General features: G+C 34.7%; 1 protein-coding gene across 8 annotated transcripts; it reads right to left on the bottom strand.

Moving 5' to 3' along the window:
* Window positions 1–709: 709 nt before the first annotated feature.
* On the bottom strand, window positions 710–8607 carry LOC110779200 (OVARIAN TUMOR DOMAIN-containing deubiquitinating enzyme 12). 8 transcript variants are annotated; one of them, XR_008930495.1, is made up of 12 exons: window positions 8410–8607; window positions 7642–7815; window positions 7130–7393; window positions 5642–5715; window positions 5377–5431; window positions 5221–5295; window positions 4697–4770; window positions 4542–4590; window positions 2007–2091; window positions 1321–1410; window positions 1100–1156; window positions 710–1002 (listed from the first exon to the last, which is right to left on the bottom strand). XR_008930495.1 is itself a non-coding variant. In XM_056840282.1 (12 exons), the coding sequence occupies exons 2-12, from the start codon at window positions 7687–7689 to the stop codon at window positions 956–958; spliced, it is 750 nt and encodes a 249-aa protein (XP_056696260.1). In that variant the 5' UTR covers window positions 7690–7815; window positions 8410–8600; the 3' UTR covers window positions 710–955. The 8 variants fall into 8 exon arrangements, 7 of the variants coding, with proteins under 7 accessions (XP_056696260.1, XP_021839428.1, XP_056696263.1 ...); XM_056840282.1 differs by lacking the exon at window positions 1321–1410 and having other exon boundaries at window positions 7130–7191; window positions 7270–7393; window positions 8410–8600; XM_021983736.2 differs by lacking the exon at window positions 1321–1410 and having other exon boundaries at window positions 8410–8592.
* Window positions 8608–15397: the final 6790 nt, after the last annotated feature.

The raw sequence follows: 15397 nt of genomic DNA, 5'->3' as shown, positions 1-15397 counted from the left end.
TATCGACTCATTGACATCCCTAATTCCATATCACATTTGAGAATAACCCGCAACCAAAAATACATATTAAGGATAATTCCAAAATCTTAATGTTATTCTAAAAAAAACATAAAATAACATTCATATACTCTGAATCAAGGTATAGTTTTCAACTAACCCAACAGTGATCGAAGTGTTCATTAGAAACATATATATAAAGAATACAAAGTTTTACATAAGGCAGTATTACACAAAAGTTCACATTTGTGTCATATAAGTTAAACAATTAAACCAATTAGTTAAGCAGTGTAATTAATTAGTTAAATACTATAACTAATTAGTTAAGCACTATAATCAATTAGTTAAGCACTAAAACTAATTAGTTAAGCAATGAAACCAATTAGTTAAGCAATTAAAATGGTCTTTTCAGTAAGGCGGTCTTACACAAAAGTTGTCCTATAAAGAAGTAAGCAATGATAAAGAAGTGTATCATTGGATGGGATATTCTACTGTTCGATTGTCAAGCCATTCAACCAGCTAATCATATGGTTCACCGATATGATCCTGAATTTGGTCACGAAACCAGGTTCCTGATTCCACAGCAAGACAACCGCGAAGGTGACATCTCATACATACTCACACGTTTACAGTGTAACCATATTCATATTCAGAAATGAAATGAAAAATGCCAAACAAAATATTCGCAGTATCCACTTATTTACAGAAAAGAGAAACAAAGACTTGATAATATTAGCACATCTGTCAGTGCAGTTCATAGTCTTGCATACCCCAATCCGTCAAGAATAATAAGACTGTTAAAAGAGAAACAAATGAAAGAATAAGATAATCCTAAACCTGAACAACTCAAATGTATATATTATATATATATACAGTATGGTAGTGTACATGAAGTATAAGCAATGTGCAAAAGAAAAGAGTTAATTCGGATGAACAGACTTCAATCTTCCCTGGAAAACTAAAACAACCAGTGCTTCTTCCTTGGTTTGGGCGGTAGAACAGCCGCTGCAGGAAATGCAAACCTAGACTTGATTAAACACAAACTAAATGCAGTAATGGTAAATGTAAATGTAAAAACAAGCCAGTTTCACAAAGAACAAACCTCTGAGTTCATACAGCGAGTTATAATGAACCTCTGACCAGAAACTTAACCAAGCCTCTGCATCATACAAAAGGGAACCATCAGTAATTCAGTATCGTCAATACGAAACATTAAAGAACTAACAATGAAAATTTTAGACAAGCGAAAGAATATAACATGCATTCATGATTTAGATTAATATGAATTTATTCTTTGTACACCTCAGTTGGAGACCCACACACCTTGCAGGTAAGGGATGGATAAGGAAATCCTACTCTCAAACTGCCCCTAGTAGGACTTGATCCCATGACCACGAGGAACAAGTTTTACCACTAGACAAACGAAGCTTGGTTCAGAAATGAGAGAGAGATGGATTATGGAGAAATTAAGTTGAAAAAAATAGCCATATATACATGCAGAAGAAGCAATAAGATGAGATTTTGTCAAACCATAAACCAAAGAAAAAGTGATGATTTGACATCTGGCTCAGTGGAACTGGAACCCCAATTGTTGACTTTCGTTTGGAAATAACACATTTAGAGATGAATGATAAACTGATTTTACAGTATTTACACCCACAAACTCACAACAATCAGTACTTACAGTAAAGGGCTAGAAAACCACACATTTTCAAGATCATCAAAGGAAATTTATAAACCTGTGGTTACATCATAAGAAGACAACACCTAAAGATTACTAAAAAAAAATCCTTAATTCTTCAACTTTTTATCATTTTTGGGGGATAACTCTAAATTTTAAGGCATATTCAGTAAAAATATTGATGCTGATTCATTCCAAGTGCAAACCATCAACTATATAAAGATGAACATAAGCATAAGAATGACACCCCTCAATCTCTTTTCTTCAATTTTCTTTATTGGAAAAAACATATGAGCATTGAGTATAATATATAAAGACATCATGATACCTCGCTTAGGCGCCTGGTACTGTGGAACAATTTCAATAAAGCACGTATCTCTGAAGGAAGTCAAGAGGCATATCTTCACAGCAAACTGCACATGAGAGGTATATAACATGATGGACTATCAAAAGAAAGTACTAGCAGTCTGCAACCAAAATACTAAGAGGTTAATAACGGGATTTTGGCTCAGCATTAAAGTTATGGTAGCTCCACTGTTCTTTCATTTCAATTTAACCTCCATTTCCTGGCTCGTTGGATTACAAATTCTGTTAATAAAAAGTCGTACCCACTGCACAAGGCTCCCACTATGGGAAGATCCAAATGTACGCAGGTTTACCTTCATTTTCATAAAGAGGCTGTTTCCAAGGATTAAACTCGTGACCTAGCAGAGCAAGTGGATTTCAAATTCTGTTACTAGAATACTTTTCAAAAGTGTTTTAACAATTGTGCAATTAAGTCACTTGCATTTAAAGGGGAGCAAATTAGCCTGGTTATTCTTTCCCAATGTGAAAATTGAACTCCAATATTGTTTTCTAACTAAAAATATATGTTTTCTTTTTGTTTACAGAGGATTAAAAAGACATTTCTTAGCTAAAAAAAAAAAAATACTTCCTCTATCCCATTTTGATATTTCCCTACGGAATTTGGGAAGAGATCAAGGAAAAGTATATAAATACTAAAGCTAGCAAATAAAAAGTGGATGGATGACTGGAGTTAATGAGAAAGTAGGACCTATTAGGTGGAGCATTTGATGGTAAACAACGATAGTCAGTGGGTTAAGTAAGTGGGATCCTTTAGATGGGGCACCTAGGGAATAATGGGGGAAAATGTAGGCCATAAAAAGATGATTTCATAAGAGAGAAACAAAATGGATAGGACTCAACGAAAAGTGTGAAGTGAGAACATCAAAAATGGGTGAGAGTCACTGTTTCATACACATAATTTTGTTAATGAAATACAGCCGGTGAAGCACAAAATAATAAAGACAATGGGGAAATATGGTATCAGATGGAATACCTCTCAAGGCTTTTCCCCTCCAATACCAATAACATGAGCACTAGTGGTATTAATGGTATCATGTTAAGAGTCCATAATTCCATCTGCTATCAAGGAGCTATATCGTGTATTTAGTTAAAAGATTTACATTTTAACCCTTAAGAAAAGAAGAATATACTTATTATCATAATTTGACAATCGGGCATTCGGTGGTCATTTTTGTTCCAATTCAAAGGAATGGGGCTAAATTGCTCGATTGTTAAAAGTTGGGGTTAAGCCAATGTGCAACTTTTGAATGCCAGATGATTGCAAAAAAGATATAGAACGAAGTAATAATGGTAATACATGTTGATTATACATAAGTGCAAACATAACTAGTGTCGCTTATTGAAAATCGAAACCAGCTGAACCCGTCCTAAGAGATTACAGCTTTGGTATTGTTGTTGTTGTAATTGAATTGAAACTCATATCATTCCACCCATATCACTCCTAGTATACAGTTCTATGTTAACTAGTTACATATCTTTAACTGTTTTTCACATGCATAACGGTGCTGCATTGAAATCCAAATGCTGCAGTGACAGGGTTTAATGTCTCTAAATTCAGAGGAAATAAGTTTCTAAGGAGGCGAAATGCGAAAGTTGTATAAAGTATATAAAATACTGCTGATAAGAGTATAAACTACAGAGGAAGAAAAATCAAATACTGCCTAAAATTGATAGTTATGAAGTTTCAGAAGAGAAATCTGGGCAACCTCTTTCCACATTAAGTTGTTTTACACAAGTGAATTATTTCTGGAAGATGAGAGTAAAAATCGATAGTTTGCTTCTAATTTTTCTACTCCGTGATTTTTACTTATAAAATTTTGTGAAAGAAAGTTTAATTGGCAACAAAACATATTGCGGGGAGGTGTTTATAAACTTCTTCACTCTGTGCTATGCTTAAATAAACATAAAAAAGAATCCTAGGGTGCACATCGCACAAGGACAAGTGGACAATACCTATGGCAGTCTGGTCGCATAACTTAGACTATTTTGCTTGTACACTATGTATTTAAAAGTCAGGAGATCTTATCGTATTATTATCATATCTAGGAGACACCACCAATTGGTGTGCATTTTCAAGAAAAGATGTAAGAGTGATTACGTAGCTAAATTCAATAATCCGTTTCATGAATATTCTGTAAGTGGAATCACAAGATTAAGATATGTCCCTCCCTTTACCTATGCACAATTGCACATGCCTTGAAGTCCTGCAGTCCGGCCTCAAATACAGGATCCAGGGCCCCAATTAGGCTTAGGGCATGTATACATCACTGTCAGAAAGAGGCTCATCCAATAAAAGAGACTCGTCAAACTGAGAACTATACCATCCTTTCAAGAGTATTCCTTAAGTTAGTCTACATCCCTACTATATGTGTTTATTTCGCACCTTTTATCTTGTCTTGTTAACATAGAAAATGACATCTTAATTCCACAAACAATAACATAACCTGAAGCAATTTTGCAAGCTAGAGTGCATAGCAAAGATTCAAAGAATCCAGACCTTGTCAGCTGCTGCCTGAAGAGTTATGTGGTCTCCCCACTCCCCATTTCTGCATTATATACAAAATTAGATGGCAAATAATTATCAGAGATTTTCTAAATTGCAACAAAAGGATCACTGAAAACAAGGCTTTTATGGAGGACTAAAGGCCATACTTTGCCATTTTCTTGTAATAGTGTTTGTATTTCATCGGAACATAATTTTCATAAAGAGCCTTCTGCTCCTTCAACTGAAAGAAAAAATAACAGAACAATCAAAATAGACTAAAACTGAAAAGTGCAATCATCCAAAATTTTAATGGTAACTCCAGAAATGTATCTCATGCTAAACCAAGTGTATATTTTCCTTTTCTAAGCAGTTTAGACTTTCATCCCAATATTCTCTTTGAAACCAAAAGTTGACTCATAGAGCAATTGTGCGTTTTCCTTCTCAAGCCGGTTCACAATTGCATGCCAGCATTCACTTTACAACCAATAATTTGAGACTCATATGGTGTCTCTACAGCTTTCACTTTAGCAGCTTAGCACTGTTTGACTAAACTAAAAACAACTATTAGAATCAACTAGCAGTATAGTTAGAGATATCTAGCTCTTTCTCATCTCCTGAAATTCCCTCTAATTCTTCAAGATCACCCTTTATATTTTTGATTCAGCTTTATCAGTGATACTGCGACATTTACCTGTTTAACCACTTCTTTGCGCACGAGCTTGTGATAATCTGGTGACTTGAACATTTGCTCCGAGAGTGCACGAAACTGCAGTGATACGCTGATTAGAAAGCCTGGTGTATGAAGTTATCAACAAAACATTAGCATATTGCGTACAGTTCCCCTCACCTGACAATTTCCATCACCAGAGACTTTGACTTCATAAAGTCCATAAACTTGTAGTCTGAAAAAAACAGAAGCATTTAACATACAACAGGCCAATATAAAGCATGAATAGTAACACAGTCAGTAAATCAGAAGTCAAATTCATATTTCTTGCTCTTTACCGTATATCTACATCTACAGCTGTGAAAAGTTAAAACAGAGCAATTGTATTCCTCACGCCTCTAAAAATGATTGCTTAAATCCAACGGTACTTAGGCATGAGACAAACCTCTGAAGAAGCCGTTGGTGGTCCAAGTTGGCGTCACTTAAGGTGGGAATATACGAATTAATCCTCGGGACAACCTGCGAATTACCAAGGTATTGAAACACAGATAAAGAATTTTATCAAAATCTGAACTTCCCAAGTAAAGATAGAGGTATGAAATGCAGTTCAACATTATTGTCAGGAACCCAGATACTTGGGTCATCCAAGCAACCAAGGGTAGCCAGAATTAGTTTTGAAGTTCATTAGAAGAGGAAAAAACCAATAGCTCCCTATATTTCTTGCTTTCTTCATCCGACCACAAGCAAAATGCTAAGGTATATCTTATTTATCGTCCATAAGAGCTTATAATATACGAAGTATATACTTACATAAGAAGGTATATTGAACTAAGAGTATTCAGTTACCAGTCAGAGGCGCATCTCTACTTCTCTGCAAGACTGCACCCAGTGTTAAAAAAAGCGCGCTTAAGCTCTGAAGCGCAAAACTTTAGGGAAAAGCGCTTAATTAGGTCTGAGCGAAGCCCTTGTGATTAAGCGCGCCGAAGCGCACGAAGTGCAAAAAGCGCGCTTTTTGGCGCTTCATTGAAATTCTTTTATTTTTTTATTACTTTACTTTGAAAGCTTTTTTAATATGTTGTTATTGTGTTTTGGACCACTCCCTATTAATCCTTAACAATAGAAAGTAGGCCAAGAGTCCAAAAGAAAAGGAAAAAGAAGAAAAGAAGAAGACAACAGTCACAACAATCGGCCCTAGCTTCTGGATAAACACTATGTTATATGCTTTATTTTTGTTAAAACAAAGAGTAATATATTTTTGGAAGCAAATCTGATGTTTATATATATTTGTGGTTATTTTAGTAAGATATATATGCATAATAGTAAAAAAACCTTTAGTTCTTAAAAAGTGTGCTTCACTTTGATGTAGCGCACGCCTTGCGCTTTTTTATACACTGATTGCACCTCATCAACTATATCTCCATTCACATGTATTTTAATTTACAATAGGAGTAAAAATAATAAGAAAAAAATATCGATTGTTTTTACATCTGAGATATGTATCCTCACTCTCCACCAAAAATAATAGGTAGGAAAAAAATTAAGCCCCACAATACATGTTATCGGAGCAACAATTTCTTGTCAGTGACAAAGGCACGGTTGGAACTTGGAAAAGCGAGAAGAGGACAAAAACTATAGGGCCTATTATTCCTTGTAAAATTCACATATTTGATATTTTGTATAACCACTCAAAAGCAAACATACTAGAGTCATCCTGGAAAAGATGAAGAGGGGATGTTGGTGTAATAACATTGTTCAGCTATAATTTCCAAGTGACTTTTTTTTAAAGTCAGATTCACATATTATGACAAAGCCTAAACAATAAGGATATTGTCTGGATGATGCAGGAGTAATTAAGCCAGTCAACAACAAAACCAGTAGAGTAATAATGAGATACCAACACAAGGCAACATGGTTTCAAAGATTGTGGTCTTACAGGAATAGGAGCAAGGTTAGTGAGACGTCGAGCAACAGCACCGTCTAGTTTAGAGTATTCTTCTGTTAAGACAAGCGCTATCATCCTATCATCATCCGTATCAGGCTGACTACTCCATGAAGTTGAGCTAGAACACTCACTGTGGAATTCATTTGTCACCATTGGATGATTGACTTCTTTTATTATCAGCAAAAATAATGAAGGATAGAAACACAGCAAACAAGGAGAAGCTTGATAAAGCACTACAATACACCTTTTAGAGGCCTGCAACAGATTGATTTTCAAAATATGTATCAGTGTCTATTGAACAGGCATAAGATAAGTACAAGAGTGGGGATTTCATCCATGAAAAGTCAAATTGTTCAATGTACTAAAGAATTAAAGATAAGTTACTAATCAAAGGGATGATAGCATTCTTTGTACAGCTTCCCTCTCCCCCTATCCATCAAAAAACAACATACTTTTCAGCATTTCCTTGCATATAAACGGCATGTAAAAGGATATAAACTCACTAAAAGAAGCTTTAGCAAACATCTTTCATGAAGTATGAAAGCATCCATCAAACACCTAATAAACCGGCGATACGAGATAACTATAACCTCATTCCTTTATACAGCATAACATCCTCTCCTCCACCTAACAACCCCCGCACCACAAACACAAACGATCGCCTTCTTCGAAAGTTCCTACCCAATTGCAAATTACATTGACCAGAGAGGTCAGCAAGTCAGATTTCTCCATCGTGTTCATACATTAAAGAAAACAATTATCACAACACCCATCAGAAGAAAGCAAGATCTTCTTTAAAAACAAAAATTCTTTAAATTGATTCATCAATCATCAATTAAGGAAAACTAATAGCACAAAATTGTAAGCAATCAACTCATAAAAATAAATAAAAAAAATCAAATGCAATGATTAAAATTGGACCCAAAAATAAAATAAACTTCTTCATGAATCAACCATGAAAGCTCTTAACTTTATCAACGAGTTTACCAAAATTAGTCAAACCTTCCTTTTTTCAAGTCAATGTATCAAACCAAATTATAAACCTTTCATCTGAATTCATACCACAAACAACAAATTGGGAATTTTTCATATTATTTCCCATTTCATCAACTTTTACAAAAAGAAAAGAAGAAGAACAATGCCAAAAACCCACCAAATTGCAATTTTGAAATTGGGTTACAAACAAATAAATCAAATCGGCATGTAAACTTAAGGGATTCCTGCAAAAAATAGAACTAAATAAATAAAAGATATGGGAATTCGACATTTACCGTATTAGAATGATTTTTTTTGATAAAGTATGAAGAAAACAGAAAAACGGAAAATTAGAAAAACCGCAGATCGTAATGATTTGACCTTTTCCTTTTCCTTTTGGATGATTGTGAATTTGTCGGCTGTGTAATTGGGAACTTCGTAATTTTGTTTCGATTAAATGGGGATATTTAGGCGTGTGAACTTTAAACAAATAGATATTGGTTGGTGGGAGTTGGAGTGGATTTTTTTTTTTTATACTAATTAATGGTGTTTTCGCATTTTTTTTTAAAAAAAAAAAAAACTTATGTTAGGTTTTGCAGAGATTACCGCGTTACGCTCACTAACGTTGATTAATGAAAAACAATAATCTCTATGTCGTTCCATATTAGGCATTATTTGGTTGGGAAAAATTGAAAGGAAAAGTAAAATATTTTTTTCTTGTATTTGGTTCCAAAAATTATATGGAAAGTGGAAATAAAGGAAGGGAATTGGAAGGAAAGTTTCATTTATAAAAGTTTCACTTTCCATGTTTTTCAAATCGGGTGTTATCAGCATTTTTTCTGTTTTTATTTTTGAAGATACACTCTTTCTATAACACAAAATCTTGTTTACAAAAGTGTACAATAATTTATTGTACACCAAGTCCAACTAACAACCTTTGTTATCTATTACTATATCTATTACTATACTTCCTCCGTCTTTTAATACTCGTAACGTTTGGATTTTTGTCACTATTCATATAATCTACTTTGACTATTCTTAGTGCTTTTTATATAAGATAAAATATAGTCACGTGGGATCTTGTTAGATTCGTCTTAATGTGTATTTTCAAAATATCAAATTTTTATAATTTTTGCATAAAGAGAATTTAAGATATAAATGATCAAAGTTGTGCATTGGCATGCGTGAAACTAACAAACGTTGCGAGTATTAAAAGACGGAGGAAGTATATTAAAAGAGACACCAGGAATGACATGTGTCACTTCCTGGTGAAAAATTTTCCCGCCAAAAACTCTTTCCTAAAAAGACATATTTACTTTTTTATTTTCTCTCCTTTTGTATAAATGTTTATATATGGAAAAAAAATATTGGATTATGGATTATGCCATTATTAAAATTTTAGTAATATTTTAGTCAAACTGTCATATCAATAATAGAGAATATTCTTACTCAATATTTTGGCCAAATTAACATATTAAATATATCAAATATTTTAGTCCGATCATTATATTAAACATATAAAATATATAATACGTAGTAAGTTAAAATATGATAAAATGAGTACATTTGAGATTATTAATCATGCAATAGATTTAAGGATAAATAATGTGATTAAAGTTTTTATAAAAAGATAGTCAAATAATAATTTTCAAATATCCGTGCGTGCATGGGATCTAATCTAGTTTTGGGATGAACCTCACACGTGTGAGTAGAAAATACGGAGTACTCTGTAAAGTTCTTCTTCTTCATTTCTTTTCTTTTCTTGTCTCCCTTCTCTCGTCACTCTTTCACGCCCTCTCTTCTCTCTCCCCTCACACTCACTCCCTCTCCTCTCCTCTCCTCTTTTCATTGAAGAATAAAGAAATTGATTCAATTATCAATTTAGGTATTTCGATCCTTTGCTTTCGTTTTCTCTTCAATTAGATTATTTTTGTTTTTAATTTTGATGGTGTTGGGGTGTTAAAATGGGCCCACCATTTTAACCCAAAAGCCAATAAAACCCACTCAAGCCCAATATCACTTACAAGGCCTCAAAGGCCCAACAAGGCATATATATACCCCTCAAAGGGCAAGGTAAAAGGGGTCATTCTCTAACCCTAGAGAAGCCACCCTACTCTCTCTCTCCCCTAAACACCTCATTTTATACATCAATTGTACTGACTTGAGCGTCGGAGGCTCCGCCTCGGGGACCCCCCTTTGTGTTAGGTTATGATACATATGACAATTCATAAATCATGCGGAAAAATCATTTAGCCAGGAATACATATTATTTACACATAATCATTTAGCATAGTTTAGATGCATACTCTTTGTTGCGTGCCTTCCCTAGCTGCGCCCGAACCGAACAAGAACAAGTCTTTAGGACTCCAAGTGTCGTCCCTCCGTAGATAGTCCACAGCACGTCCGGATCCGCCTTAAGATTGACCAACTAGAATCGCCCTTAAGGTACTAATAATTTCGGCACTTTTAGGCAAGGTATGTGACTGAATTTTTCTCTCAAAAACTCACTTTGAACACTTGAATAATCTGTGTAAATATGTGACCCTAGGCACCTATTTATAGAGTTATGGAAAAGGTTTTGGAATCCTATTAGGATACTAATTTATTTAATTATAATCCTACTAGGACTCTAATTAAATAATCATTATCTAATAGTTTTAGGATTTAATCATATTTCGAATCCCGATTGCTTTAGGATTCCCGCACAAGCATTGCATGAGCACCGTACACCCGCGCAAGCCTTGCGGCCCACGCTAGGCGCACAGCGCTCGGCCCACTGCTGTGCTCTCGCGCGCGCGCCCCAGGCCTTGGCTGGGCCTGGCCTTGCGCTGGGCCTGGTCGAGGCTTGGCATGCGATGGTGCGTGTTGGCTCGCTGGGCGATGACCTGGCTTCGTGCTGGGCCTTCGTCTAGCAGGCCTCGTCCGATGCTAATTCGTACGATACGCTTCCGATTAAATTCCCGATTCCGGAATTCATTTCCGATACGAACAATATTTAATATTTCCGATTCCGGAATCAATTTCCGTTTCGAACAAATATTTAATATTTCCGTTTCCGGAATTATTTTCCGATTCCGATAATATTTCCGAATCTGACAATATTTCCGTTTCCGGCAATATTTCCGATTCCGGCAATATTTCCATTTCCGATAATATTTTCCGATACGTACCATGTTTCCGTTTCCGGCAACATCTACGACTTGGATAATATTTATATTTCCGATACGATCCATATTTCCGTTTCCGGCAATATCATCGTTTCCGGAGTATTCATTTCTTGCCTGTGACGATCTCAGCTCCCACTGAAACCAAGATCCGTCGATTCCGAATATCCATAGATGGAGTATTTAATGCCATTAAATACTTGATCCGTTTACGTACTATTTGTGTGACCCTACGGGTTCAGTCAAGAGTAAGCTGTGGATTAATATCATTAATTCCACTTGAACTGAAGCGGCCTCTAGCTAGGCATTCAGCTCACTTGATCTCACTGAATTATTAACTTGTTAATTAATACTGAACCGCATATATTAGACTTATCATTGAATGCATACTTGGACCAAGGGCATTATTTCCTTCAGTCTCCCACTTGTCCTTAGGGACAAGTGTGCATTTCCTAATTCCTTTGTCGCTCGATGCTTGCTCTTGAACATAAGGTAAGAGTTGTCATCCTTATTATGTCCAGAGGTGTTTCTCGGTTTCAGAGTTCAACTGATCAAATAAACAGATAATCATAGCCTATGATTCATCCGAGCACGGCCATGCATTTCACAGTTTCTAGCTCTCCGAGTGGCCTTGTACAACTTTTAAGCATCTCATCCCGATTTATGGGAGGACAATCCCAATCTTGCGATCTTGAGATTAGACTTCGTTTGATAGGTGATTACCTGAGCGTTGCCTTTATAGCCTCCTTTTACGGTGCGACGGTTGGTCAACGTCAAAGCAACCAGTTCTCAAACAAGTAATCTCAAATCACTCAGGTATTGAGGATTTAGTGTCTAATAATTTTAATGAAATTTACTTATGACAGATTTTCATCTCTTACAGTAAAGTTTCATAGGTCTTGTCCGATACTAGTCTTCCCAAAGTAAGTATCTATGCAAATGATTATGACATTGCCATGTCCACATAGTTCAAGAAACAGAACTACTAGTCATCTTGCATTCTAGTCGTCTAACATTTTCTATGCGTCCAATTTTATAGAAAACTCCGACTAGGGACCATTTTCAACCTTTGACATTCAAGTTCACTTGATAGACATTTCTTAGTCACAGGACTGGTCCTGACAGTCTATCTTGAATATATCGTCAAATTGAAGGGACTCATCATTTAATACTAAACCAAGATTAAATGGAATATGAAAATACATTTCATATATGATAAATGTTCAACCCCAATGTTTTACAACCATGGGCCTCAAACCCATCTTCTAAAACAGTTCATGGAATTTCAAAGCTATGCTTGATTTCCAGTGCTACAATGTAAGTGTTGCTTCTCACTTGTTGCATAGGTTTAGTTATCATGCTTTGCCAATCTTAATATCCTTTTCATCGAATGTTCTCCGAGATAGATGATAAGATCTTTTGAGTATGTTTATTTATGTGATCTAGTCTTTCTTACTTCAAGAGTGGTTCTACGCATTTTTCAATGAAGAACCATCAAGCCGGCAGACATTTGATCTACCTAAGTTCAGTGAAGAACTCTTTAACATAAACAACCCTGTTTTATTGCTTCTTAGGCAACAAGTACTTTTACTTCAACTTTATAGGTTGCTAGTGATGCTTTGTTTGGAATTACTTATCCAAGCAGTTCACAGATATGTGGATTACTTTCCAGCTGTATCTTAGAACATAGAAATTAATATTTTAATATCCCACGCAACAACTCATTGTCTCCAATCCATGTTGCCATTTCAAAACACGATGCTCTATAGCTCGTCCTTATCAATGGTTAACTCCAAAGGGTCTTGCTTGATCCTTTGCCAGTGTTTATGCGTGTAGCATCAATATTTAGCATATCTTTATTTCCTTGAATCAAGAACTATTCCTATGTACCTTTTTCAAGTACCATAAGTATTCTTGATCTCAATCTAGTTGATCTTCACTTAGATCAATAGAGATTGGTATATGTTCTTCATGCCTAAAGTCATACGATACGTTTTTGGCGATCCTCATATTATATCATACATGATAAATTCTTTTGCAGAATAATTCCCAATTGAATTCTATTCATGTAACTTTAGCTTATCTAGTTTCAGTAGATACTAAATTCAGCTAAATTCTTTGACATATAATATAGGTTAAGAATCTCATTTAGACTCTTTGATGTTTAACTTAGTAAATGCTTATACATAGTTCAAACATCCTTTACTTAGATTTATTCACATGGGTCGAATATCTCCAATAGAGACTTTCGTGTTTGATTTAGTAAATGCCATTACTTAATCTAAAACAATATTATAAGATCTTTGTAAATAGATCTTAATATCCAATATGTACTAAGTTTCGCCATGGTCCATTATTGATGAATAATTTCAAATCTAAGTCATTAGCATTTGAATGTTATTTCACAATAGAGAGATATGTGTGTGATACACATAGGACCAATTAAGTTTTACGTACTCCCACTAAACTTCTTATATGTCTATAAGAATCCTGTACATTTTATGAAAATAAAATACTTATTAGCTTCACTAAAATACAATTCCAATTCCCAATTGCTTGCTTAAATATGTACTTAGATTTTATAAGCTAGCTTTCCTTTTTCAAGCATTTATTTGGATCCACAAATCCTATGACATACCATGTACATAGTTTCTTCCAACATTTGACTGAGGAAGATGTTTTGTCATCCAATTGCCATATGTACCAATATGCAATCATTGCTTGAATTATAGACTTGAGCATTACGATTATGCATGAGGTTTCAACACAATCCATGCCGTGAATTTGCTTGTAACCTTTAGCAACTAATCTAGCTTTGTGTGTGAACACAATTTCATGTTTGATGGTTTTTATCCTTAAAACAAACTTGCAACCAATAGGTGTGAAACTATTTTGCAAATCAACAAAATTTTCAATTTTGTCATCAAAACATTGAGTATGTTTTATGGCCTCTAACCATTTAAAACATTTGAGTCTATATATGGCCTCTAACCATTTTAGGGAATCTGTGTTTCGTCATAGCTTTCTCACAGGTTATAAACTCATTAATCTATATGATAAATAGTTTGACTGCAAGTTGTAGGTTTCTTCACTATCTAATAGAAGAATCGCATAGCTTTAGTGACCTGAACTCCATGTTTCTTCACTATCCAATAGAAGAATATCATAGTTCCAGTGACTTGAACTCTATGCCTACTTTGGGTATAGAACATCAAACAAATAGAATATCAATAGCCACTTGAAAGTCCTTTGAATATTCTGTTCTCCTTGAAGCACTTGTAAAGTCTTCTAAGAGAAGTCTATTCTTTAAAGCCACTTCTAAAGTCCTTAAAGAATAAGTTCGGGTTTTCTGAAGCACTCTTTTCTGAAGCACTTCGAAAAGCCTCCGGAATGTCCGTTTATGTTTGTTGTTCGCCTCGAAAACTTTCGAGGTTTATTTTCTCCCACTTGTCATTTTGGAAACGAATCTCCAAAAGGACATTATTTCGAGCAAACAAACATTATGTTCTCAAAAATTCGTGGTAGAAACAATACCCTTGTGTCTCATCACAATGAAACATATATCTATACTTGGGCCTTAGTTTGTTGAATAACAAACACTAAGCTCCCACTGAGTTTAGGAACTCTTTAGATATATTATGAAAAGATATTCTGAAATTACTTTTCAATAGCTTTGACGAATTTGGTTTAGTTTGGTGGTAGTTGAGCATTTTGTTTTAGAAATTATAGGAAAAGTCTTTATGATTCATCATTGATCGAATCAAGTACTAATTGACTTCGATCATTCCAACGTAGATACGCCATATCTTATGGAGCTAGATTGTGAAATTACAACACACAATCATTGATGAACATATTTGGTCTCAAGTAATCATCAACATGATCTAACCTAGATCTTTATGATTTCTTGCCAAGTGGATTTTATACTTCTGAATCTTTGAACTAGCCAAACAGATTCAACTTATATCACATTTGAGTCAATAAACCTATATTCACTCAAATCCATGTGAATTAATAAAGTCATAAAATCTTTCTTTAGCTTTGAACTCTATCGTCTAGGCGTTCTAACAATAGTTCATATCTTCTTTACTTTCAACAAGTAAGACTAGCTTGTCTTAAG

Source organism: Spinacia oleracea, chromosome 3, assembly GCF_020520425.1.
Source record: "Spinacia oleracea cultivar Varoflay chromosome 3, BTI_SOV_V1, whole genome shotgun sequence".
NCBI lineage: Eukaryota > Viridiplantae > Streptophyta > Magnoliopsida > Caryophyllales > Amaranthaceae > Spinacia > Spinacia oleracea.
The sequence above is the reverse complement of the archived record's forward strand: the minus strand, read 5'-3'. Positions and strand labels throughout refer to the sequence as shown.